The 25,352-nt window shown below is 43.8% G+C and overlaps 1 protein-coding gene across 1 annotated transcript; it reads left to right on the top strand.

Annotated features, from left to right (window-relative positions):
* The first annotated feature begins 633 nt into the window (after positions 1 to 633).
* clic4 (chloride intracellular channel 4) lies at positions 634 to 17,449 on the top strand. The gene is made up of 6 exons (XM_028997438.1): positions 634 to 999; positions 11,300 to 11,409; positions 13,918 to 14,043; positions 14,135 to 14,241; positions 15,348 to 15,529; positions 15,784 to 17,449. Exons 1-6 carry the CDS (start codon positions 931 to 933, stop codon positions 15,946 to 15,948), a joined length of 759 nt encoding a protein of 252 aa, XP_028853271.1. The 5' UTR covers positions 634 to 930; the 3' UTR covers positions 15,949 to 17,449.
* The last annotated feature ends 7,903 nt before the right edge of the window (positions 17,450 to 25,352 follow it).

Below are 25,352 nucleotides of genomic sequence, written 5' to 3'. Positions count from 1 at the left end.
GTGTATATATATATATATATATATATATACATACATACATACATGTTATGTCACTGTTCTTTGGGGGGTGCTGAATATCCTGTTTTTACATTTAGTTCCTAATCGGGTAAGTGGCTTTCCTAGAAGTGGTAATAAAAATGGGGAGGGTGATGGTGACACATTTGGCGGACTGGTTAAAATTAAGCCATGAATCATACAAATTAATCCTCAATCAGCCTTTATATAGCACCTTTTGTGCAGATGTCATAAAAAGCATGCAATCATGAAAGAGCTCGTAATAAGTTTATAAAACAATATAAAATGCTTTTTTTTTAAAATGCAGGTCCTCTAGCAGACCATTCCAAAGCCAAGGGAGCACGGACATTAAATGCTGTCTCCCTATATTTCATTGCCCCTACCCCATGAATAATTCAGGATAACAGTCCTTAACAGTAAAGGGAAATATTATTCATATGCAACCTGCTGGTGGTCAGGTTGACTTCGACAAGAATGCTGTGTTATGGGCTTTATTGTTCTTTGGGGGCAGTGGGACGTTTTCTGGAAAAGCCCCCTCTGATGCAAAACGAGCTCACAAGCCCCACGCAGTTGGACAGCCAGGTCCCAGTCTCCTCCATAACCCTGCCCCCTTTTTTTTCGGTTTGCCGTGCAGATGACATCACGTCTTTAAATATTCCCGTTGCTCCCGCTCTTCTTCTCTCTTGCGCCCAGCCCGTCCAGCGGAGCCGCAGACGAGCGACAATGGTCGTGTAGCCCCCCTGCGCGCTTCCACAGAACGCCGTTGTCCGGCTGCGCGTAGCCGAGCCCCGACGTGTGCGCGCCCCCGCGTCCGCACCGGAGGCGACGACCGAGGAGGAACCAGCCCGGCGAGGGGAACGGCGCGACGCCGCGGTCTTCTGGGAGCCGGTGGGACGTTGAGAGAGGAACTCCGGGATGTCGCTGTCGGTGCCGCAGAACGGGGTGAAGGGCGACAACGAGCCCGTTATCGAGCTGTTCGTCAAGGTAAGGGCGCGCGGGCTCTTCGAGAACTTTTCGCCTTTTGTCTCTTTAACGAACCGCCATCTCGTCGGACGGGGAGATAAAAAAAAAAAAAAGAATTCTGCGGCCGTCGGGTCGTGTCGGAAGTACGCGCGGACCTCCTCTTATTAAAAAAAAAAGAGGAAAGAAAAGCCCCCGGTTTTAAAACATGGTGAACGTGACTGGCTTCACTGGCAACGCGGCTCGCCGGATCGTTTCTGCCTTCAAATGGCCGCCTCGACGCCGCAAGGAATCCAGCGTCGAGTTGGGCACCCCGGGGGACGTCAGAAAGCGGCCCGGGCCGCCGTGCGGGGCTGTGGCCGTGGGTGTCCGGCGCAGCGGCAGGGCGGGCAGGGCGGGCAGGGCGGATGGGCCGCGTCCCATTACACGTGGATGCGAATCTCTTCTCGCGTCTTGCAAATGTCATTAGTGGAATTTACAGTGTGACGTGATATTTAAAATGACTAATGTATTTCAGACAGGGGCGTGGAGTCTACTTTAAAAGTCTAAGTACACGTTTAAAAAAAAAAAGCAGCTTTTTTTTTTTTGCTGACTAGTTGGACAACAGACTATAATACACACGCGTTTATTCAGTCTTCGAGCATTTGGTTCTTAACAAAAGGACTCTTCCCTTTTCAGCGTTATCCTCGCTGTTTTGCGACGCTAGGCAGAGCGGGAAAAAGCTAGAGGGAAAAACAAGGAGAGGGGCGGGGCCTATCGGAGGGGAGGGCAACTGGGGAGTCTGAATTTAATTAGGGGCCGAAAAAAACCCCCCCAAAAACCCAACTGTACCCCCCTTTTATAATGGCAGCCATGGCACGTGTGCTGGTGGTCCGAGTTCAGTTTGTGTGTTTGTTTGTATGTTTGTTGCAGGCTAATGTTTAGGGTGCGTGGTCAGAGGTTGGAGTTTCGTTGTATGTGCGATGAGCATAAAAAATAAATTAATTAAAAAGCATCGAAGTGAGCCAAGTCGAAAAACCAATTAAAATAGTTTTGATATTGAGATCCTCTTGGCTTTTTTTTTTTTTTTTTTCTTTTCATTTTGCCAACATCTGTCCAGGTTTGTGCTGTAGCTCTGGATTAATTATGCTGTTAGTTTTGTGCATAAATATAACCGTTTAAATTCATTTCAAGAGAATGCGTTCCCCTGGTCCCTCCTGCTTAGTCCACATGAAGGTCAGAGATTTTCCAGGGAGAGGACGCTGCAGAAAGATGAGGTTTTGCATTGATGCTCTGCTTTGCATGTAATCAGCTGCTTCTTGTCGCAGGACGGATGACGCGGCAGGTTCGAGAGCCGGCTGCCTCGTGGCCGCCAGCGGTGTGGTGTTGCAGCATCGCTGTCTTGCACATGTGCTGCTGCTCCTCGCCCCTCCCCTATCTAGATCCGTTCTTGGTGCGCCATGCCCCCGCCCCCATCCTGCTTTTGTTGTTTGCGTGTATATGCATACATGGGGACCGTGGTGAGAATGGATGACCTGCCTCTTTCATCCAGCCTCCCATTAAAAGCAGACATGTACACATTCATTATCAATGCGCCAGGGCGTCATCCGTCTTTGCCCTGCAGTGCCACTTCAAACAAACCCCTGTGAGACAATGAGCGAGCTCTCCGTTGCCATAGGCACCAAGCCATCCGTGGTCTCTGGAAACACCTGATATAGTTGTCTGTGGATGGGGTTGTAGTTCCTGCTCTCTCCTTCACATGATCTTTATGGGATGCGGCCTGTATTGTTCTGTGGCAATTGAAAAGCTGGTCTGAGTTGAAACCTTTGACATCTTTTCGCCTGCCGACTGATAAGAGGCAATATAGATACATGAATGATTCATCCAGATCTCCTGATCTCCCTCTGAGATCATTGCAGTTTTTTTGGGACGCACATCACCACGTATACCAAATGCCTTGTATGATGTCTTGCATACAGGACAGGGCACCTGAAGTGTTCGTGCACCTCTGAGGCGGCCCACGTTGAAAGGTGCATACTCATGTTGTCCTGAGGATTGTGGAGTTCAGGCCGTCCGGCTACTTAAAGAAAGCAGGCGACTGTGTTTTCTTCTGCTTTCGCCACATCGCCATGGTGACTTTTGTCGGCTGGTTGGAGGGGTGTAATGAGGTCTGGCTCCTGTGCTGAGAGCGTTTTATTGATACGGGCCCACCAATTGCTTAATCGGCCCAGTGACATTACTGCATACTGTCCCAGAGGGTCCATTGATAGATGGGGTACTCTTCCCAAAAAGTCTTTTTTATTATTATTATTTTTTTTTACAGATGTAGAGTCGTGTGTCCATCACTTAGCTTCTCTGTGTAAAAAAAACAAAAAAAAACAAACAAAAAACTATTCATTGATTTATACTATATTTACAAAATTTTTGATATTCAATTGGCTCTGATCTGGAGAGTGAAGGATTGCTTCTTTGGTTACTGTATTCTTAAACAGTTTCATATTTTACACGTATACTCTTGTAAACCCACGTTGTCAGTGTAGGAATAACCCTACAAGATTATTTGGACAAATTAAGTTTATCTTAATCTGTTTCAATTTACATTTTTTGCATAGAATAACTTACTGATAATCAAATTACCATCAAAGAGGACAGATGGACTCCTTGGTTCTATAAATAGGGAAGTTATAGTTCTTCCCTTGAAAAATCTGTTGGCTTTGGCTTTAAGAAATAATTTAAAAGAGCCTTTAAATGAGCAGATGAGTTTATGGCTATTACCAGTATTCTTAGATGGAGCTGAGATTTATTTGTGAGTGTAAGGGGTCTGATCCATTGGATGACTGTGTTCTTGTCGGGAAAGCCTACACCCAACCAGTTGAGGAGTCTGAAGACCCCTTAAGTGATTTGTAGTCTGGCGTGATTCACAGTCCTCCCTGGGGTAAAATGACTTGTTCTTCTCTCAAACAATTTGTACTCAAATGAGGTCTTTTGAGGGGGTCATATGACAGGCAATTATGCAATTTAGCACGTAAATGGGATCAGGGTGGCTGGTGGTGTGAAAACGAGTCCAGGAGACAAATGGCAGGAGGAGGATTCCTTGAAAGTTTGTGGTATTTGACAAGTGGGTAAAATAAGGTTTTGTTGTGTATAATATAATAATTGAATGCAAATGAGTTGACATTTTGTGTAAGGACAGGAGCAGAAACCCCTGCTCGTGTCAGAGAGTCTGAATGTGTCTGCCTGCGTTCATTATAAAGGTTTTGGTTTCGAGACTGCAATTAACCGTGGTTATTGTTGGACCCTTGAATTGGTCTTGTAAATCGGTGCTTAAGAAGGTGTGGGAGCCCTGCTAAACACATTGTCTGCTGTAATATCTCCAGGTGCCTGGCACCATTTAGGAAAATGCAGAATGGTGTGTGTGTGTGTTTAGCCGCCCATGTGCTCCAGATCCTCGGACTGAACAATCACAAGTTCTTTTTGTGAAAGCACCAGTTGCTTTTCCTTTCAGAGAAAATTTATGTGAAAGCGGAGTGATTGTCTTTGTTAAACACTGCAGCACAGCACACGGTGACACAATGAAATGTGTCCTCTGCTTTTAACCCATCACCCTATGTGAGCAGGCGCCCGCTTCCTCAACTGCTAGGCCAACCGCTGTTTGTCAGATGTTTGCCTGTTCTTTCAGTAATACTGTACACGAAGGTGCTCTGCCCTGTGACATTTTTTGGGGTTGGGGGTAGCCTGGCTAGGACAATCCCCTCCGGTCTACGCCGACGGTCATTGACCTAAGCTAATGACCCAATGATCGTAGCAGGACTGCCTTTGTGATAAGGAATCCCATTTTTACATTAAACGTGACTCGTCATTCGGAGACTCCATCCGTGAGTCAGTATATTATAATAGGCTTTTTTGAAGGCGCAAGTCCTGTTGTTGGTGCCAAATTTGCCATTGATCTTTAGCAACAAGTCCTTGCACTCTCTCCGTTCTGACATTACATAATTACGTGGGACTCCGCGTCCCTCTTTGTGCGCACTGTAACATGATCTAAGCCGACTCGACACTGCGGTCTCTAGTTACTCGTGTCGAGTGCGTCTGTAGCCGAATGGCGCTCTGCGGGGGGCGGAGTTAAAAGTGCAGTGACATTTTCCTGGCAACAGACACTAGCCGGCAGACCTTGTACCGAAATGTTTACTGGGGTCCATGTTAAATATTCAAACGTGCCCTCAACCCAGTTAATGTGTCATGCAAAAATTTTAGACTTGGCGGTAGAAATATAATTATAACGGGTATTGTTATTGTGGTATGAGTGCACATGAGTTACTATCAACACTGTGATCCTCGAGGTGCCATGTGCTGTAATGCAGTAAGACTCATAAGCTATTTGGTTCTAGTCTCAGTACCGCTGGAATTGCCATCTCATTTGCATGTGGCGTGCAGCATTGTGTGCCTCCGATATTTAACAGCCTTTTCTTTTGCATTTGCTCACCGCTACATTTACACTCCACTGTCAAGTCGTCTGCTTTACCCGTCAGTAAAGCTTGTGTAGTTAAAAGAGAAACATCTGGAGCGTTTTCCGTGCAGCGCATGGTCTGCAACATTCCCTGTCGGGGGTATTGAACGTTATTTGTGAAATGGGCAGCTTCTCATCGCTGCAAGTTTTGTTGTGAGGCATCACTGTAGGGCGTCGCCCTTTTCTGTTGTCCCAGTAGGCTGTAAAACAGCAGTGACATTGCCCTCTAATTTCACTTATTGATATTTAACAGAATTGTTAAATGTCTGCATCTCCCACACACACCCACACAAATTCACACCCGTGTTTACCCAGATTACCTTTTCTAATTGTGGATTACGCTGAGGAATGGCCCTGCAGTGTATGGCTTTGTGTAAGAGTGCTGGAAAGTTCTGAGCAAAATGGAAGTGAAGTGTCCTGCTTTTAGAGAAAGTGTTCTAGTTTTTTTTCTAGTGTTTTTGTAAATCGTGGGCAAATTCAGCAGAAGAATGATTTGTAATTTTGCTGACTAACAAAGAAATCTGTAATTTCAATGGTAGGTTTATTTTAACAGTGAGAGACACAACAATAAAAAGATAAACAATGGATTTCAAAAAGTAATAAATCAATTAGCATTTTCTTCAATGAAGTATTTTAGTAATTGGTCCCATATCATTACATTTAACATTTACAGCATTTATCAGACGCCCTTATCCAGAGCGACTTACAATCAGTAGTTACAGGGACAGTCCCCCCCTGGAGCGACTTAGGGTTACGTGCCTGGCTCAGGGACACAATGGTAGTAAGTGGGATTTGAACCCGAGTGTGTTACCCACTAGGCTACTACCAAGTGCTTCGCTGAGCTGAAATTAAAACAGGATAAAAGAAATAAGTGTTTTATGGGCTTGAACTTGATTATCATCTCGGCCTGATGATCTGTTGCTGAAAGGCAGCTGGGAGAGGGGGCGCTGGGCCGGTACATTTATCACTGCATGTAATGTGTTGATAGATGGAAACGAAAGCTAGCCGATGTGCTGGTTGCACTGGCAACAAATGCAAATTTTATAAATTACTCATAATACACGTGAAGCATGTTGGCCGGCATTCGGCGCCACAATAATGTCCGGTTGGGGCTTTCAAATCGGGACAACTCTCTCTCTCTCTCTCTTTTTTTTAATAAAAAAAAAAAAAAGTAATATAAATTAGATTGCATATGCGAAAATTGGTCTCACTCTAGCACAGAACTGACTAGGGAGTCCGGCAGTGCCCGCAAGGTCCCCCTGCTCAAGAAGGCAAATAATACTGGCCCATTTGAAGTTTGCCACTGAACATATAAATGATTGAGAGGAGGACTGGAAGTGTCGTGGCATCTAATCAACTTGCCGTGTTTGGAGGAGCGGGAATGCTGCCTGTGACTCCAGGAACAACGTCCCCACAAGATGACTGGACAACAGCACCGCATAAAAACCCGAATGAAAAGTTCCAGTTGGACCTAAACAACTGTTTCCCTGACTAATATAAATCTATTAATTGTGTGTGAGAGAGAGATATGTCTCACACACACATATACAAATGATTTAGAATCACTACTATTCTCCGAAAATGCTTCAAAATGGCCATTTTGGCCATTTATTGGCATCCCATCTGCACACCTTGCTCCTGATCTTGCCGTCTCTGGCTCTGATTGCTTGGTGGTGAGACTGGAGCCATCGTTCTGTGTGGCCGCGGCTCCGTTTAGTTTGTGGTGGTGAAAACATTCTCGCGTTAGAACCTTGCAATCTTCTGCGCTGTGATGTCAGCCTGAGTCATCCACTGACCGGGGTGTGATGTTCTTCTCCGTGACCGTGGATTTCACCACGGTTGCACGAATGCCTGTCCTGCTCATTCACACGCTCACGCCCGCGCTATCTCCTCCAGGCAGAGAGAGGGAGAGACTTTCCCTTTCTTGTACATTTCCCACTGGACATTCCTCTCGTGTGTGCGAAACGCCCCATGTCTGCCTCCAGCTCCTTTTTGGGTAATAACGTGGCCTGAAGTGGCGCCGCCCCATTAAGAATGCAGTGTGCTGAGGAAGGGCATGGCCCTGTCACTATATTTAGCATCAGAGCTGCGAGGCTGGCCCTGAGCTCCCACTTCCCAACAAGTAGTCCTAGGCATGCCTCGTCCACACTGGCACTGGTGCGGTCACGGAGGAAGAGGCCCTCTGCGCGCCCATGTGACTTGCAACAGTGGCACCATTGTCGGCATCCATAGCCCTCTCTAGTCAGTGGCCGGGCAAGAAGTGCGTCATTGCAAAGGAGACATCCTCGCGAAGCTCTGAGCGGATCTTCACCAGCTGTGGCGTCTTGTAAATCCCCTGAAATGAGGCCGTGTGACCGGGCAGAGGTGCTCATTGCTGGTGCCGATGTCCACAGCATCCCCTGCAGATGAAAGGAGACTGCAGCTCTGTTGTGTTTCTGAAACATGTTCTGTAAGCTGTGCCTTCAGCAGTTGTGTAATAGTGATATTACCCCAGGGCTATATATATATATGAGAGAGAGAGAGAGAGAGAGAGAGTTAACAGGAATCTGTACTTGACCCAGCCTCTTTTTCCATACTCCATACGCAGTTGGGTTTAAGTTGAGTCTAGATTTGTGCAAAGTAGTTTTATTTATTTATAATGACGTGTGTATCCCTTCAACAAACAAAAGTTCTGTGTTTCAACTGAAGAACAACTTCAGCTGTTGTGTGTAACTACACACACACACACGACCAATGGCCTGTTAAAGGATTGAAAGAAAGCCACTTGCAGAATTCATCCATCCACTCTTATTCACGTAGAATAATTTACAGTTTCTTCTGATTAACTGACTAACTAATTGAAGAGAAACCTGGGTGTCGGGGTCTTTCATTGTGGATTATTAGCCTGAATGATATTTTAGGGAAAATGTACGACCAGCTGTAGACCGTGAACGTTGGAGATGTTTTACGGTCACCTGGCTGCAGGAGAGCTACTGAAATCCAGTCTGCTGTCTGGCTGCCATCGCAGCTGTCTCAGAGGAAATGGTCCGCCTCGGCGTCTTTGGCAAATCTAAACAACGCTCTCTGTTGCAGCTCGAGAGCGACATTTCTGGAATAGTTTCTTGCCCATGCACACCCCCCAATCCCAGTTCCTTTCGCTGTCATTCGCCAGAATGGGCAGAGGGACTGGCAGACCGTTTTATTTTCAGTTTTATTTCTCTGCCTTGGTTTCATCCCCCCAGCCCCCAAAAGCCTCAAGCCATTTGTCATCTTCCTGTCTTGCTCGCTCCTTCATTTCCTTCCTCCCTCTCTCCATCCTGCTGGGGCGTTGGTTAGTCCCAGCAGCTGTCTGCCCTTGAGCCACAGGTCTCTGCAGGGCTTTCATATCTTTGTTAGTGTTGTAGTCTGAGAGACAGAAGCCAGTGTGGCACCATTGTCTGGGTCAGTGAGCTTTTTTCCCCCCCGTAAATATAACCTGATTCTTTATCAGCTGCCATTGTGAAGGGACTACATTTGTGTTTCTATCAGACATATTTTATTGTTTTTTTTTTTTTTAGTGTGGCTTGTCCCTGTCCGTATTTTGAAAGGGAGTAATCCCCTTTTGTCTCCTTTGAGACTAACTGACTGTGTCGTGGGGCTGGCCATTGCCGTGGGAACTGTTTCCAGGTCACAGCTGGACGTGGCCTTCAGGGATACTGCCAGCTACAAACCATCAATGCAATTTTATGCACACACACCTAAGTCACTGTTTAGACCAACCCTGAGCCATTACATTTTCTTCCAGACAATAATGTAAGGGTCAATTTTGGTTTGGATGAAAATTGTGGATGTCCTTCAAAATGTTAACAGACTCGAGCCCCAAAGGTCATGTGCAGGACTGCATGTTATCTTTTCTATTTATTCCAGTCCATAGGACAAAACAAAAAATTGAGTTTAAAAGGTTAAAACCTTTATCTAAAGCAGCACTGTGACCTAAATACACGGGTCCAAAGAATCACAGGGAGGAATTGTCACATTGATCCAAACCCTGAGAAATCAAGGCTTCATGGTCACAGCAGGGTAACAGCAGTCAAAACATGACAAACATCGAACGCAGCAGAAGGTAAACACCAACAGGACCGTGCAGACAGCAGGGGACAAGAGAAGAAAAGAGGGAACATTCTGTAGAAAGGAAAAAGTCCCCAGTTCACCAAAATGAAATGAAGGCTCTGTTGCTGGACCTGTTGCCCCATCCCAATACTAAACAATGTAATAAATATTTCCGAGCATCTCGATCATCTCAGAGCTCAGTTTACAGGCATGAGTAATGTTGACTGTAGAATTCTTCACGCCCTGTAATCGTTCCCTGCAGAACCCCTCTCTTCCCCACCCTCTGGGATGTCAGGTGGGAGACCTTTGCCCAAGTCCATGCCTGTGGTCGCATACTTCAGCTATCACCCAGATAGTTCTCTGCATAACCACACATCTGAACCACTGCTCTTCGAGACCTTCGTTGTATGAATACGGGAAAACTCAGCGATATGTCGTCAAGGAGACGCTTATTTTTTCCATAGCTACCTTTCTTCTCGTCTGTCATGGTCACAAGCTACCACTGGCAACAATACCTTGAAGAAAGTTCATTTATGTAGCGATATTTGTACAATTGTGCCCAAAACGTTCAAAGGCCTTTATTGACTATTACATCAAGTTTATGCAGAGAGTAAAAAGTGTTTTTTTTTTTTTTTTTTTTTTTTTTTCTTCTTCTTTCTCTCCCCCTCCACCTATTAAAACCTGCAATTTGCCCTAGCATGCTGTCAACCAACTTCTGGGCCAAATCCTGACTGACTGCAACCCATTCCTTCATAATCAGTGCTTGGAGTTTGTCAGATTTTGTGGGTTTTTGTTTGTCCACCCGCCTCTTGAGGATTGACCAAGTTCTATTCGATTAAGGTCCTGGGAGTTTCCTGGCCATGGACCCAAAATTTTAATGTTTTGTTCCCCGAGCCACTTAGTTGTCACTTTGGCCTTGTGGCACGGTGCTCCATCATGCTGAACAAGACATTGTTCTTCATCAAACTGTTCTTGGATGGTTGGGAGAAGTTTCTGTTGAAGGATGATTTGGAACCATTCTTTATTCATGGCTGTGCTCTTAGGCAAAATTGTGAGTGAGCCCACTCTCTTGGATGAGAACCAGCACCACACATTTACATTTACAGCATTTATCAGACGCCCTTGTCCAGAGCGACTTACAACCAGTAGTTACAGGGACAGTCCCCCCTGGAGCAACTTAGCGTTAAGTGTCTTGCTCAGGGACACAATGGTAGTCAGTGGGATTTGAACCTGGGTCTTCTGGTTCATAGGCGAGGAGAGAAGTGGCTTCTTTGCTGTCCTTCATGACACCATCATTCAAAAGTCTAATAAACATAAACTTTCTTCTTTCTGAGAGCCATCTTTTTCTATCTTGAACGTAACAGACGTCCTTCCAGAAGTATTCTTTACAGTATAGGCTTTGTAACCATGGAAATAGTTTGCGTAAGAAGCCAACTGGAGTCAGCTGGTTGGGAGTGTCTGAAGAGTGGAATTTGTGACTCTGGAGGGGCAAGAGAAGTGCTGCTAGGCTCTTCTAATGCATTTCTGCTGGCAGTGGGGTGATCAGCTGTGGGCAAAAAGCCCCCTTTCAAGCAACAGGGCGCTAAATTATTTCTTAAGTTGATTCATGTTGGGCCATATTTTATTTTGTGTGTATCCTGTTCATCACTTTGTCAGTACAGTAAGGTTCGACCAGTTCCTCTATTCATAATGAATGGTTGTATTTATGGAGGTCGGGTGTGAAGTAATGGTCATATTTTAGCCGGTTAATCTCTCCTCTTCTCCTATCATAAGGCAGGAAGTGATGGCGAGAGCATCGGAAACTGCCCTTTCTCCCAGCGGCTTTTCATGATCCTGTGGCTGAAGGGCGTGGTCTTCAACGTCACCACGGTAGACCTGAAGAGGTGAGAAGCTCCTGTTCACACAGGCTCACACTTTCGTTAGACAACTTCGATTCCACTTTTCCTGTTTTCCTGCATAGATGTGTAGAAGTTTGTATGAAATTCTGTCCAGAATGGTTTCTTCCCTGCAGCAGTCGGCCTCCTCCCTTCTGTGTCATTTCTTCCTAGCACAGATCTGTAAGCTTTCCTCAAATACCTCATTGTAAAGCGAGGCCGGCCACTCTTTAAATCCAACCCACATCAGATATGATCACCGCCAGAGCTGCTTATTTGATTTTCCCATGACCTCTCCAGAACCCAGGAAAAGTAAATGTGTCTGATTTTGGGAAGACTTTTTACAGGCCATCTTTGTCCCTCCACTAGGATCCTGTTAGGATCCTGTGTGATTTAAAAAAAATAAATAAATAAATACTTTTTAAAAAGGACAGAAAGTTACCCTGAAATTAAAAATTGGTCATCAGCGTGCAATTAAATTCCTTTCCTCAAGCCATCTTCCTGGTTTCTCAGTTCAGCAGAACCATCCATTAAACATGACCCAAAGTACCTCCCCAGTGTTTCCACGCCTGAAACTAAATATTTTGTTGCTGTTTTCAGATGACGTCCATTTCCTTTAGCCTGTTTTGTCTGGGAAAAATATTATAATGTCAGAAAAGATTTTCACATGGGATGTGGTTTGGGGGGAAAATTTAAATAAACTGTATTTTGTACAGTTTATTTAAAATGTTGTTTGTTTCTTTTAAAACTATGTTAAGTAAGTGTAAGTGAACTTCAAGGTTGCTCGTGAGAAGCTTGTAAAAGCCACTGGACTGATTCCACCACCTTTTTCGTGTGCTCTGTTCCGTTCCTCCCCTCAATGTCTCTTTGTTTAGATGTTTCAGCAGCACCACATAGGGATCAGCTTGTTTTCCCGAAAACCTGATAAAGGGCAATGCTTTTTCCACATGCGACCTCCAGCCCAGCCGCTAAGTGGAATATGGAGGACAGAAGAGCTACTGTTCAGCCACAAATGCAACTTACGGCATATCGCGGTTAAACTTCCTATCCAGTATTTCAGTTGCAGGCCGTCACACTCTTTCCTTTAGGCTTTTCCTTCTCCTCTAAGTGTACAAGTGGGTGTTTGTGTGTGTGGGTGCAGTTCAGAACTTCTGTTTACTCAGCATTTGGTTCTTTAGTCTTTACCCTCCCGAGGGAGATGGTTTGTTTAATGATTGGCTCAAGTCTTCCTCCACCCCATATCTTCTCTCCTGAGTGCTTCGTCTGGGGTGAGGGTGCTTCCTGTGCTCATGCCAAAGGGCTGAGCTCACTTCCTGTTTTTCATGCCTACAAGCTTGTTGGAAGGACCTCACTGTTCTGGATCTTAATGCTATTTGCCTTTTTTTTTTTTTTTATATATAACTAGTCTGGAGTCTAAAGTTAAAGTGAAGTGATTGTTACATGTGATGCACAGCAGCACAGCACACAGTGCACACAGTGAAATTTTTCCTCTGCATTTAACCCATCACCCTGAGTGAGCAGTGGGCAGCCATGACAGGAGCAGTGTGTGGGGATGATGCTTTGCTCAGTGGCACCTCAATGGCACCTTGGCGGATCGGGATTCGAAAAGGCAACCTTCTGATTACGGGGCCACTTACTTAACTGCTAGGCCACCACTGCCCCCCAGCACCACTGGAGTCCTATATATAGACGTATACATAGAGGGAGGGTAGACTCAGAAACACTCTCATGACTCGTTCAAAGAACAGAATAATGGAGAGTTGTGTTGAGGGGCCTGGACGGGACTGGAAAGCTCCACCACCGCTCGCTTATTGTGCAGAATGGGGCCCTGCTCTGCTGATGCATGAGCAGCAACACGGACCGAGACCAGGCCCTGACAGACTAGACGTAAACAAAAAAAGCAGATAATTCATAATGTTATTCTCTCTCTCACACACAATTCCCCATCCCACTGCTAACCTTACATGCAGCCTGCTCTCAGTTTGCCACCATGACCCAAAAATGAAGTGTTCAAATTTCTCATTCAGTGTATGCCAGCGTAACATTCAGTAGATCTTCAAGCAGATTCCACACGTTTCAGAATCTGAATCAGAAAGATATGTGTTCAAGGATGTTAATTCATTCAAGGATTTGGTTTCAGTGGTTTGGCGACACATATTTATATATTATAAATATATATATATATATATATAATCTACTATAAATAGTGTGTTTCAAAGACACACTATTACATAAAATACAATAAGCAATAATAGATGAATATGTGGTCTATTACATTAGACCACGTGGTAGATATGGAAAAGGATGTAATATGTTGATGCCATGTGTACGAAAGGGATGAAAAGTGCAGATAATGTAAACATAATTAATGTACTCATAACTCATCATTTGCTAGTATGTTTTTGACCGGGCCAATTAATAAGGTTTGAATCCGAGAGATTGTCCGAGGCTGCTGCTGACCGCTGTTCTGTTGTGTTGTGAGGTCATGGTGACTCACGATGTGTCTCTGTTGCCCAGGAAACCAGCCGACCTGCAGAACCTGGCTCCAGGAACACATCCGCCTTTCATCACCTTTAATGGAGAAGTCAAGACTGATGTTAATAAGATTGAGGAATTCCTGGAAGATGTGCTCAGCCCACCCAAGTGAGTGTGAACCTGTTGATGAGATATGCATGGCTATTCCTTTATGAGTTTGAAATCAGACGTCTATACATATGTCATGTAATGTTCTCAGATTTGCCAAACTTGGTGCTCGTCATCCAGAATCCAACACCGCAGGAATGGACATCTTCGCTAAATTTTCTGCTTTCATTAAGAACTCGAAACCTGATGCCAACGAAGGTGAGCAATTCAGACAGTAAAAATGTCTTTAGGATTCATACTGAAAATGATTTCACTGTACATTTAAAGAACACTTCTGAGGTTCATGTACTGTTTTTTTTATTTGTATTTTTTTTTTACAGTGTGATCTGCGCGAATCAAAACAAGTAAATGTGTGGCAGGGTTGCGAAATGTAAGGTTTAGATTACAGAGTGCATGATTGGTCTGGCACAGCGAAAGTAAACAGGGAGAACAAACATTGCTCTGCCACTTTACTCTGTAACAACTGACTGATAAAATGAACATTCAGCAATATCAGAACAATTTCTGTGTAACATGCAGAGATGATAATCCATAGCATCCGTGTCACCGAGTTCAGCACTGCTTGTCCTTTTGCCGGGTTTGAAGGAGACGTTGTTGTAAGACACTTGTGGCCTGCAAATATACACTGTAAGCATTTCACAGATAGGCCCTTATTAATACCTCACCGTTTAAGCCTGTAAGGTTCAACTAGAGCCATTCTCACCCTGGTGAAATATTGTCCCGCATGTGGGTCAGCGAGCTGCTTCATGTTGGTCATGGTACTTAAGTGCTCTTGTTATTATCAGAGACTGTTTACATTTGTCATATTTAGCTCTTATAAAGACACGTGGTCTTCATGAATCACTCGTCAGCTGTTCTTGTAAGTAAGAAATGGCCGGCAGAACAATGGTCATGACTAGAACATATGACGTGGATCCTGTTGAGATAAAATGGGTTTGCTCAGGCATGAAACCCTAGTGACTACATCTTGTATGATTAGAAAGTGCTTTGAGAATGTCCCCTCCTCTTAAATTTAAACAGATTTGATTCTTGCCGCCCAAGGATGGATGGTAGATACAAAAACAGGTTAATGCCAGGGTCAGAATCAATCAACTTTATTTAGGCATAGACACACATGCTGGTTTGTGTGAACAAGGCTTATTTGGGGTTCGGGGGGGCTTTGCTGGTCTTCTCTGATCATTTTGCGCCGCATGTGTGGAGTCAGTTGATTCTCAGTACAGTGATGCCCCCGTGTGGAGATCGCTGGAAGTGCTTCATTTCAGGGCCTGTCGGACGTTTGACCTGAAGCTCAAATTTGTTTACAGCTCTTGAGCGGGGACTGCTGAAGACCCTGCAGAAGCTGGATGAGTATCTGTGCTCCCCTCTCCCCGATGAGATCGACCACAACAGCATTGATGACATCAAGGTGTCCAGACGCAAGTTTTTGGATGGAGATGAAATGACCCTGGCTGATTGCAACCTCCTACCCAAGCTTCATATTGTCAAGGTACGAGAGAAGACCTCAGCTGAGATGAACCAGTGCTGCCTCTAGATAACAGTTGGCTCTAAGGGGACCTGGATTGGTTCCAGAGGGAATATGTCCAAGCACAGTGTTGCTCTGTAGCATTCGGGACATTCCCGTATATGGTGTCTTTCGTGTTTCCTCCACAGACCAGCCATCTATGGGGTTTGTCTTCCAATTGTGCTCTTGACCACTAGAATGTCCTCCTGTGATATGAAACATTTTATCTTTTCCCTCAGGTTGTGGCCAAGAAGTACAGGGGCTTCGAGATCCCTAAGGACATGACTGGCATCTGGAAGTACCTTGGCAGTGCCTACATCCGGGAGGAGTTTACCAACACCTGCCCCAGTGACAAGGAGATTGAGATTGCCTACGCTGATGTGGCCAAGAGGCTCGTCAAATAATCCTCCTCCTCGGCAGAACTGGGACTGACCATTTACCACACAAGATAGAGAAAAACAAATATGGACTATCTTTTCCATGTCTCCTCAATTAGATCAAGCCCAAATGCATGATGACTTTTTTTTTTTTTTTTTTTTTTATTATTATTATTATTATGAAGTAGTGAGGTTGGTAATGCACTAGAGAATATTACCAATGATTCAGTATGTTCACTTTATCATTTCCGAACAAGGGACTCTCTTGTTGCCTAATATGGAGGGGTCACGTTAGAAGATGAGGCCAGGAGCTATTTTTATGACTAGAAAAAATAGCTTGCTATGACGAAAAGGGGAATTTTCTGGCAGGGAAAAAAGAAGAAGTTTAAAGCAGTGTTGAAAGCTCCGGTGGTTTGGCTGAAGGTAGAAATGATTGGGTCCATGTAGCAGACCTGCTCTCTCAGAGTATCCTGTGTGTAAAGAGCAGGTGAGGCTCTCCGGTGTTAGTGATCTGTAGTACTCAAGTACTACACTTACTCTTAGTTACAATTCTGCTCTTCAGTTAGTGTTAAAAAGCAAACAAATAAATAAAACTCGCCACTGAGTTTCTGTTTTTTGGAGATTTAATTTGGGTTTGAATCCATTTACGTGAACCGTAGTGTTCATCGTTACAGGGCTCAAAAACATGAAGGGAAATTGGTCTCATTGACCTGGAAGTCAATGCATGATGTTTTCAGACCAAAAAAATGTTTTTTTTTTTTTTTTTTTTTTTTTTGTTCATTATCTCATTTTTTTAGGAAAATCGGAATAAATGTCCAAAATCGACAGCGATTCATAAAATGGCTGCACCGCAACATATTTATAACAAAAGGCCAAGAGAAGAATAGTGACATATATTTTCTTTATTTCTGAGCAATGATTTAATTTCATTACAGCTAGTTTTTGTTCCAAATATTTTTCTTTTTTGAAGACTTCTGAATAAAACAAGATTTGTAAATATTTGTTGAACTGACATGTAGCTTTTATACATGTTCTCATTTGAATGTGAGGGAAAAGTAGGCCTTTTTTAAAAGCATTTATGGATTTTAATATGAGTCAACATCCTCTTGGGCCTTATCCTCTCAACGAACGTCATTTGATAGGGCTGTCAGATACGGTTTAGGAAAAAAAAAAAAAAAAGTTTAACACTATTTTGTTGCCTTTTGATGAAGACAGGGGTGACTGGAACAGACCCAGCAAACCTGTCTGGCTAATGAGATGAATTGAGCAGGTTTCAGAAGAAACGCGTGCCTTCAAAGCCCCATGGAGAACTCCGCTCGTCTTTGTTGCCTTTGTATCTGACGTGGAGAGGCGGGGAGGGTTCCCTCGTTTGGTTGGCATCTAACTCTTTATTGCTACATTTGATTTTGTGCCATGATGTTTTCTTATCAGCTCAAGTTCTGTGGTCACATGAATCACTGGAAATTGATAATTGAACTGCTGCATGTTTTGCCATCTTGCTCTCATTAATAAATTGCTGGCAGCTAAAGTTTGATGTCCTCGTCATTGATTAAGCGTATTTGCAGTATGTGGTCATGTGCAACTGAAGACCTTTCTTACTTCCATTGGTGGAATTTCTACCTCCAGCCTCTTTTGACTTGATGTTAAAGTAAAATACAGTTGTGTTGTCAAGTTATACTGTATTGTGGCTAATCAGAGACTCTTTTATGGGTAAAGCAGTGAATTATGTGTCGTTTTTTCTACCCCATTTTATTCCAACTCCTCCCACATGAAAATGTCAGAAGATATATCATTATTATAAAATTACATAAGAGAAAGAGTTGTATAAGTAGTTAATTTATAGCAAAAAATAGCTTACATCGTTTCTACTGTACTGTGAGTTTATTGTTGTGCACTAGAGGGCGCTGTACACCCACAATCACTTCCAGTGTCATTGTTGCTCCAGACCCCCACCCACTTAATTCTCTCATTACTGTCTCCCCCCACTCTCTCTATCTGTACCTACACATTTATACATTCTGTGTTCATATTATTGCATTCATATTATTTTAATCCATAAAATAAAAAAAGTGCAATGTTTCAGACGTTACTACGAGAATGTTCTGCGGTCCAAATGTCACAGCGCAGCAGCCGTGTCCAGCCTCCATCTGGGGCTGGAACAACGTTCTGTCGTGACAATAGGACCTCTGTCTTAGTAGGAAATGTCAGACGATGGATGGCCATGCCCAAGCTGTTATATGAACCAGATGTGTGCCATGCTTCCTGCCAGATGTGCTGCTTGGCACTGCGGTCCTCGCTGAGTGGTGCTTGAAGATGTATTAAAGTTTATTCTTACCTCGTTATTTTACGGGTACAATTAGAAAGTAAAGGAAGTGGACAAATCAAAAATGCGGAGAGAGAGAGAGGGGGGAAGATGGAACGTAGTCTATTGGACTTTGATTGCAGATTAGGGATGATGATCTTGGTGATCCTCCAGGGCAGAAGAGGTGGAAAAAGTCTCCTTCCCCATTCATCATCTCTGCTCATAGTTTGTTTTCCTTCCGGCCACGGCAGCTTAGGTTTCCATGCTGGGTGGACCGCGCTCAGACCACAGGCAGCAGTGAGTGTGCGCCATTCTATGGCTTTTATGGTGGTTTTTGCAAACTTGCATAATAAAAAAAAATATTTATGTTCAGTTTTCACTCCATATTGAACTAGTTTTCCTTAGAGTTGCATGGTCTGTTCATGTGTGTGTGTGTGTGTGTGTGTGTGTGTGTGTGTGTGTGTGTGTGTGTGTGTAAAAGGGGAGCAGGTTTGCTGGGACACTGGCCACAGCAAACACTCACACAGTCAGAAAGCTGGAGAGCTCTGCAGTGCAGATTTATGACTGGTCCTTTGAGGACAAATCAACAAGTTTTGTTTAAGCCCAAACGTCTGCCTGGTCTGGCTAAATAATGACTTAAAAATAAAATATAAATACAAAATATTGGTCTAGTTATGGGCCGTATCGGGGCCAGTGACGGCCCAGCACCATCTTCCACGTTAGGACAAGCTCCCGTCCAACTGTCTTTACCCATCATCTAATAAGGAATATCTGCTGCCAGTCAAAACGGTTCTGGAGCAGATATGACCCTGCGACTAACTACCCAGACAACACTTTTGTTTGCATTGTCATAATGGTGAGATAAATGTTTTTATAAGAGTTTTTTTTTACTCCAGCCAGACCTTCCCTAGTAAGACATTGACATATGATTAACATACAGAGCCTATTTACTCGTCCTTTACTAGATTTAACATACTAAAGTAGTGGTGGTTTTAATTTGAGACACTAAAATTGTTCTCCGGGTATTAACTTCAGATGCTTTTGACCCAGCTTATTTCACACTTGAATTCACATTAAATATGGCCAGTGTTACATTAACATCGCTGAGAGTTTAACACTGTATAGTGGTAATTTGATGTGTTGGACTTAACACTGATTAAATGAAACACTAATTTGGGTTGGAATTATAAATGCTAAATTAACGCTTGCATGTTTCCTGTATTCAAATATGAAATAAACATGCAATAATATAACCACTATACATGATTATAAATGATATAGCACTGCTTTAGTACTTTAAAATTAAAAGTTGAAAGCTGGGTCCAGAAATCCTTATAATAGTATATTAGTTTTGTATCATTTCCTTTTTTAAAATAAAAAAAGTCCTATTTGTTGAATATTGACATAAATCAAGATCACATATCTATATATTGTGCAACAGTTGTTCAACTTCGGCACATTTATCTGGTGCTCAACACATGTGCTTCCAGCATGTTCCGAACATTACTTTACTTTTCTAGTTTTGACTTGAGTAAGTATGTGTTAACGCACCGAAAGAATTTTGCTGTGTGTGTGTGTGTGTGTGTGTGTGTGAGAGAGACAGTGGGAAGGCGGCTTGTGTTTGTGCGAGCGTGTCGACGGTATGTGGAGCTCTGGGACGACTGGATTTACACACAGCGCAGTAAAGACTCCCAGCTGCCGGCTCCACTCCAGCTGCTGCTGCTGCTGCTGCAGTTAATTCACTGTCCACTGATGAGAAAAGTGGAGACAGTGGCCCGAGAAGGGGGGCGGAGGGCCTTGTCTCCGGACGAAGTCCGATCAGTGGGATCTGCGAGCACTTACAGCGAAGTTAGTTTAAGAGTTAGCGTAAGGCCACTCTTATGGCTGCTGAGCTGTGGGGATTTTCCACCTCCTTGTACCTCCTTTGCCCTGGCCGAGACACAATTTGGAAAGCTGGGACTCACAGACACTGAATACTCCTGTCTAGGGTTACGCCGGGGAATAATGGTATCCAGCCTGAGCAATTCTTTCCCACACAGATGGGGAGGAGATTTTGGAAAAGGCAGGGGGGGTTCAGACACTGTCTCACAAAATGAAGTGAGAGGGCCAGGAGAGCCGCGGGTGAAGTAACCCTTCTGGCAAGGCCAGCGGTAAGGGAATACAGAGCCCGTTCTGTGTTCCTTATAACGCACTCACACACACACACACACACACACACGCAGCCTGTTGTGTATACTTTATTCCCATTTCATTTCATTTCTTCTCCTTACTAGGTGAATCCTTTGGGCACTCTTTTATGCAGGTGGCCGAACTGTAGGATCATGTTACTTGCCTTACACTGTGGGATTGACAGTGCCATAAAAATGTCTGCTCCCCACGCTACAGGCATGAGGAGCCAGTGCCTTTTCTCCAGGGTAAAACAATATGTTCTGGAACACTGCACGGAGAGAAAGACATAAAGTGCGGTTTAACCCCTCGATCAGTTGGCAGCGATGTACGGGGCACTAAAACCCTCCTCTGTTCCGCTCCTCTGGGAGCTTTCTTTGTAAGAGATCCATACCACAAACCAGGCACTGCATAAATACAGCTTCTCAGACATGTTTTATGTAGCACGTCACCATACTGTGGAAAATATCCTTCCAGGCCCTGGCAGGCCTATCAATAAACACAGCGAATCCCTGGTGCAATCACGCAGTTATATCTTTCGGAAATAAAAAACGGGGCAACTATCTCCAGTTCTCCAGTTCCAGTGACCAAAAGTTTTGGGTTAAAACACATTGGTAGTCAATAAACTGGCAACACAATATGCTAACAAAGCATGATTAGCAATTATCGTACTGGGCCACAACCTTTATCCCTTTGTTAAGCAGTATTATGTACAGCAGTAGATCTACCTACTGGGATATGTTTATTGATATAGTTTATTTCATTTTCCCACTATGTAATGTTAATAATGAAATAAAAATGAAAATGTTAATAATAGTATTCCATTGTTTAAGCATGTCTGCATGTTTCAGGGGGTAGTGGTGGCCTAGCAGGTAAGTTCAAATCTTGAACTGCCAAGGTGACACTGAGGTCTCCTTGAACAAGGGACAATAGCGAATAACAAAAACAATGATGTTTCATGCAGTTTTCAATGACAAACTTGATTCAACAAACTAGTGGCACACCCACATTACCTCTCTGCTGTTGCCATAGAGTTGCAGTAGAACCGTGATTCTCCAACTGTGGTACATCAACATCCCTAATTGCTGTGTTTGCAATAGTGACAAAGGATGGATAAAATTCATATTAGGCAGATGTATAGTTAGATCATTGAACATAATTTGGTGAACCTCAGAAGTAATAGTTACAGTCTGCAACATGCGTATAGGACGACATGGAACAACCTTTTCAGTTCTCTGAGGCAGGGCAGCACATTTTACAATTAACAAATGGGTTAAATTAGCATAACACATGAGAACCAATGGGCTGCTGGAAAATATGATGTAATGATGTGCTAATTGCTCTGTCAGATGGTGAACCTGAAAGAGTTAAACTTGCTCAGTTGCCTGTTTCGCTGCTAGCGACGCTCCCAGCTAACAGTGGGCCACAGACACGGCTTGTCTGGACAGCTCAGGTCACATTTTCAAAATAGCAATGCAGACCGTTGGCGGAGAGCATCCAGGCTTACTGTACATTGCCCCACTGTACAAGACGCCCTCAGAAGACGGCGAGCACAGCAGAGCAGTGTGTTTTTGGTGCCCTACGCTCTTCAAACGGCCAACTTGTGTCCAGGCAGGTTAGAGCCTGAAGTTAGGATTATGCCTATTTTCTAAAAGCCCCGTTTATTTCACCAACAACCGGACAAACCTATTTTTTCTCTCTCTGTCCTTCTCTTTTTCCTTTTTCCTAAATGAGACGCATCGACCAGGCGGTGTGGCTCTCAGAATCTGCCAGCTCACCACAGGTTAGACAAAAATAACACATTTGTGCTCCAAGTCAAACAGACACACATTCAGTTTCCTTTGGGCTGCCTCTGAAAGAATGTGTCCTCAGTTCTCCCAGAATGTCTGGAACACACACACACACACACACACACACACACTGCATGCACACGCACTTGCAGATACAGTGGGTGTTTCTGTGGCTTTCCTGAAAACACTGCCACTATTGTTAAATTGCAATGGCTGTCCAAGGAGGATGGAGTGAGAGAGAGAGAGAGAGAGAGAGAGAGAGAGAGAGTCTTTAAACATTATATTGCATTTTGTATTCTTGGAACACATGCAGACTTTCAATCACAAGCAGCAAAAAGAAAAAAGAAAAGAAAACCCCACAGAGACCGAAACAGCGAGGGCCGTCAGCTACCGACTCTGCTACATTCCCAAAACCAATCCAGAGCTGCGGAGTAAGGTTTTTTTTTTTACTTTATTATTTATGAACAGGTGGGTTGTTGCTGGTAAGCTGAAAAAGTAACTTCCAGCTACTCCCACTATTTGACTGGTAATCTCCGTGGGTTGGGAGCCAGTGGGGAATTCTCCGACACCTTCTGTGTTGGTTTTCCTTCGTTTGCACCTCCTCCGTTTTCTCCCCTTTTTCCCCCTCTATCTCTTTTTTTTTCTCAGCTGGAATTTAGGATGCCATACCTCCTGGCAGGGAGGGTGCAGTGGCAAATCGCAGTAAATCCTCCGCCACTGCAGGGGGCCCCGCGTGCCGACTCTCACAGCTCTGTTAAACATGCAGCTGCAGCAGTTTTAGCCGCCCACCCGCTGTTATGTCTGGCCACCGCTGCAGTGGGTCGAACACGGCCAGTCTGTTCGCTCGACCGTCTCCGAAGAGATTTCCATCCCACGTTTCATTCAGGAAGCTCGAGCACTGGAGCAACACCTAGCCGCTCAGTGCATTGTGCACAGGGGTGGGGAACGTGAATGTTTCAGTGGATGTAGTTGTTATTAGTAAATCAATTCTACAGAGTGCACCTACATAGCCTCTACATGTATACGCAACATGCATTTAAGCATTAAAAAATGGAATGCTCAAGAGTGCATGGTCACAAGTAGCTGGACATGGTAAGATCTAAGCTGTGCAGGCCCAGTGCCCTCCAGGACCAGGATTGGTGACCCCTGATCTAAACTAAATTATTCAGTGGTGTAACGGGGCCACTGACCTGGTTTTCACGTTGATTTGGCGTTTGACAATTTGACTTTTGTTTTAATATCATGTAACATACATATCATGTCCCAGAAAGATCCGTAATAACATGGAGGACAGGGAGTTTGGACAATCAGCCTTTCTGTGAGTCAGTTAGCGTGTCAATTCCTGAAGCACGGCATCATGGGAGAGGAACCTTGCAGTGCTTGTGTTCAGTTGATGTTAATAAAGGACTTTGGCTTTGGGCTGTTTTTTTTACAGTAAGGAAAATATCATATTTTTAAATTACAAAAAAACAATATTTTGTATATTAAGTAATAACTTGTTTATTTAAAACAACATAGTATGTTGTCTTGATTTCATTACACCTGTGTAACATGTTGACTCTACTTTACTCTACTTTACTCTACTTTACTCTACTTTACTTGCTCACAAATGTGCTCCCCCCCCCGTGTCTAACCACACACACCATTCCGTTCACAACAACCTGCAAGCCAGATGAGCGCTCTCTTTCTCTCCTGTAGTTTTTGTACCTCTAAACCTTCTGGGGTGGCCTAGAACCACGGTCCATGTGCTAAGAAGAGTGAGTGAGAACCATTGAACAAATGTAAGAGATCCCAGTGGTTTTTATGGGTCACTGAAGGAACTAAACATGGAAACAGAAACAGAGATGGCAGCAGCAGTGAGGATGAGAGAAAGACACAGAGAGAGAGATGCTGACATGCTACTACATGGAAAAAAGACACGACCTGGATAGCTTAAGCAAATGAATAATGTAGTAAAAGAAAGCAGATATTTTTATCTCGGTGAGGAGAGGAAAGAGCGATTGGGCTGCAGAAATGTGGTGGCAGGGCATGTCCAAGGGGAAAACAGCACATGCCCTTGTCTCTTCTGCTCAGTGGTATGATTTTAAAACGCCTGGAGGCACACACACAAATAAAGCACACACACTCACACGCATACACGGTGTACGTGCTGTGCTGTGTCAGGACAGGGCTTGAAGAAATAGGACAGTGGGCCAGAGGTAGCGTGTTGGGCTGCTCATCAGCCGAACCCATGGGAACCAATGGAGATAAGTTGGGGGGTGCTGCAGGCATGGGAAAGGTTCTCAGAAGATAATGGAAATGAAATTAAGGTAGTCAAGGTAATGATTAACATTCAAGGATTAACTGATTTGATTTTAACCAGAGGAACACACTCAAAACACCTCATTTCATTCATAATTTTAATTCACAAGAACAGCATTTTACTTAAATCCTACCCTCTGCATCTGAGGTACATATTATAAATCAAATATATTTTCTTAATGTAAAACTAAACTATTCACAGAACCTGGGTCAGAGTAACTTGACACAGTGAGGTAAACACCCTCGTTGACAACAATTTTCCTCCTCGGTAATGGCAGAGTGACTGCCACTGGCATTCATGTAACCCTGGTCCATCTCAAGCTCCTTTCTCTGCAAGAAAATGTTGGTGCACAGCTTTCGTGTTTGACTCAATGCGAAATTACGACTCTGCAAATTAATTATAATTCGTAACTGTAGGTGGAGCCCATGAGCAAAAATGCGAAATCTATGTTATTTACATTTACAGCATTTATCAGACGCACTTATCCAGAGCGACTTACAATCAGTAGTTACAGGGACAATCCCCCCCTGGAGCAATTTAGGGTTAAGTGTCTTGCTCAGGGACACAGTTGGAAGTTAGTGGGATTTGAACCTGGGTCTTCTGGTTCATAGGCGAGTGTGTTACCCACTAGGCTACTACTAAAGCACTGCTTTAATGTACTGGTACAAAAAATTAAAAATAATTTAATAAATAAAAAAATAAAAATAAAGGGAACAAGACTTTCTAGATCTGAATGAATGAAATATTCTTATTTAAATACTTTGTTCCTTACATAGTTGAATGTGCTGACAACAAAATCATACAAAAATTATAGATGGAATTCAAATTTATCAACCCATGGAGGTCTGGATTTGGAGTCACACTCCAAAAA

Source organism: Denticeps clupeoides, chromosome 1 (assembly GCF_900700375.1).
Source record: "Denticeps clupeoides chromosome 1, fDenClu1.1, whole genome shotgun sequence".
NCBI lineage: Eukaryota > Metazoa > Chordata > Actinopteri > Clupeiformes > Denticipitidae > Denticeps > Denticeps clupeoides.
The sequence above is the reverse complement of the archived record's forward strand: the minus strand, read 5'-3'. Positions and strand labels throughout refer to the sequence as shown.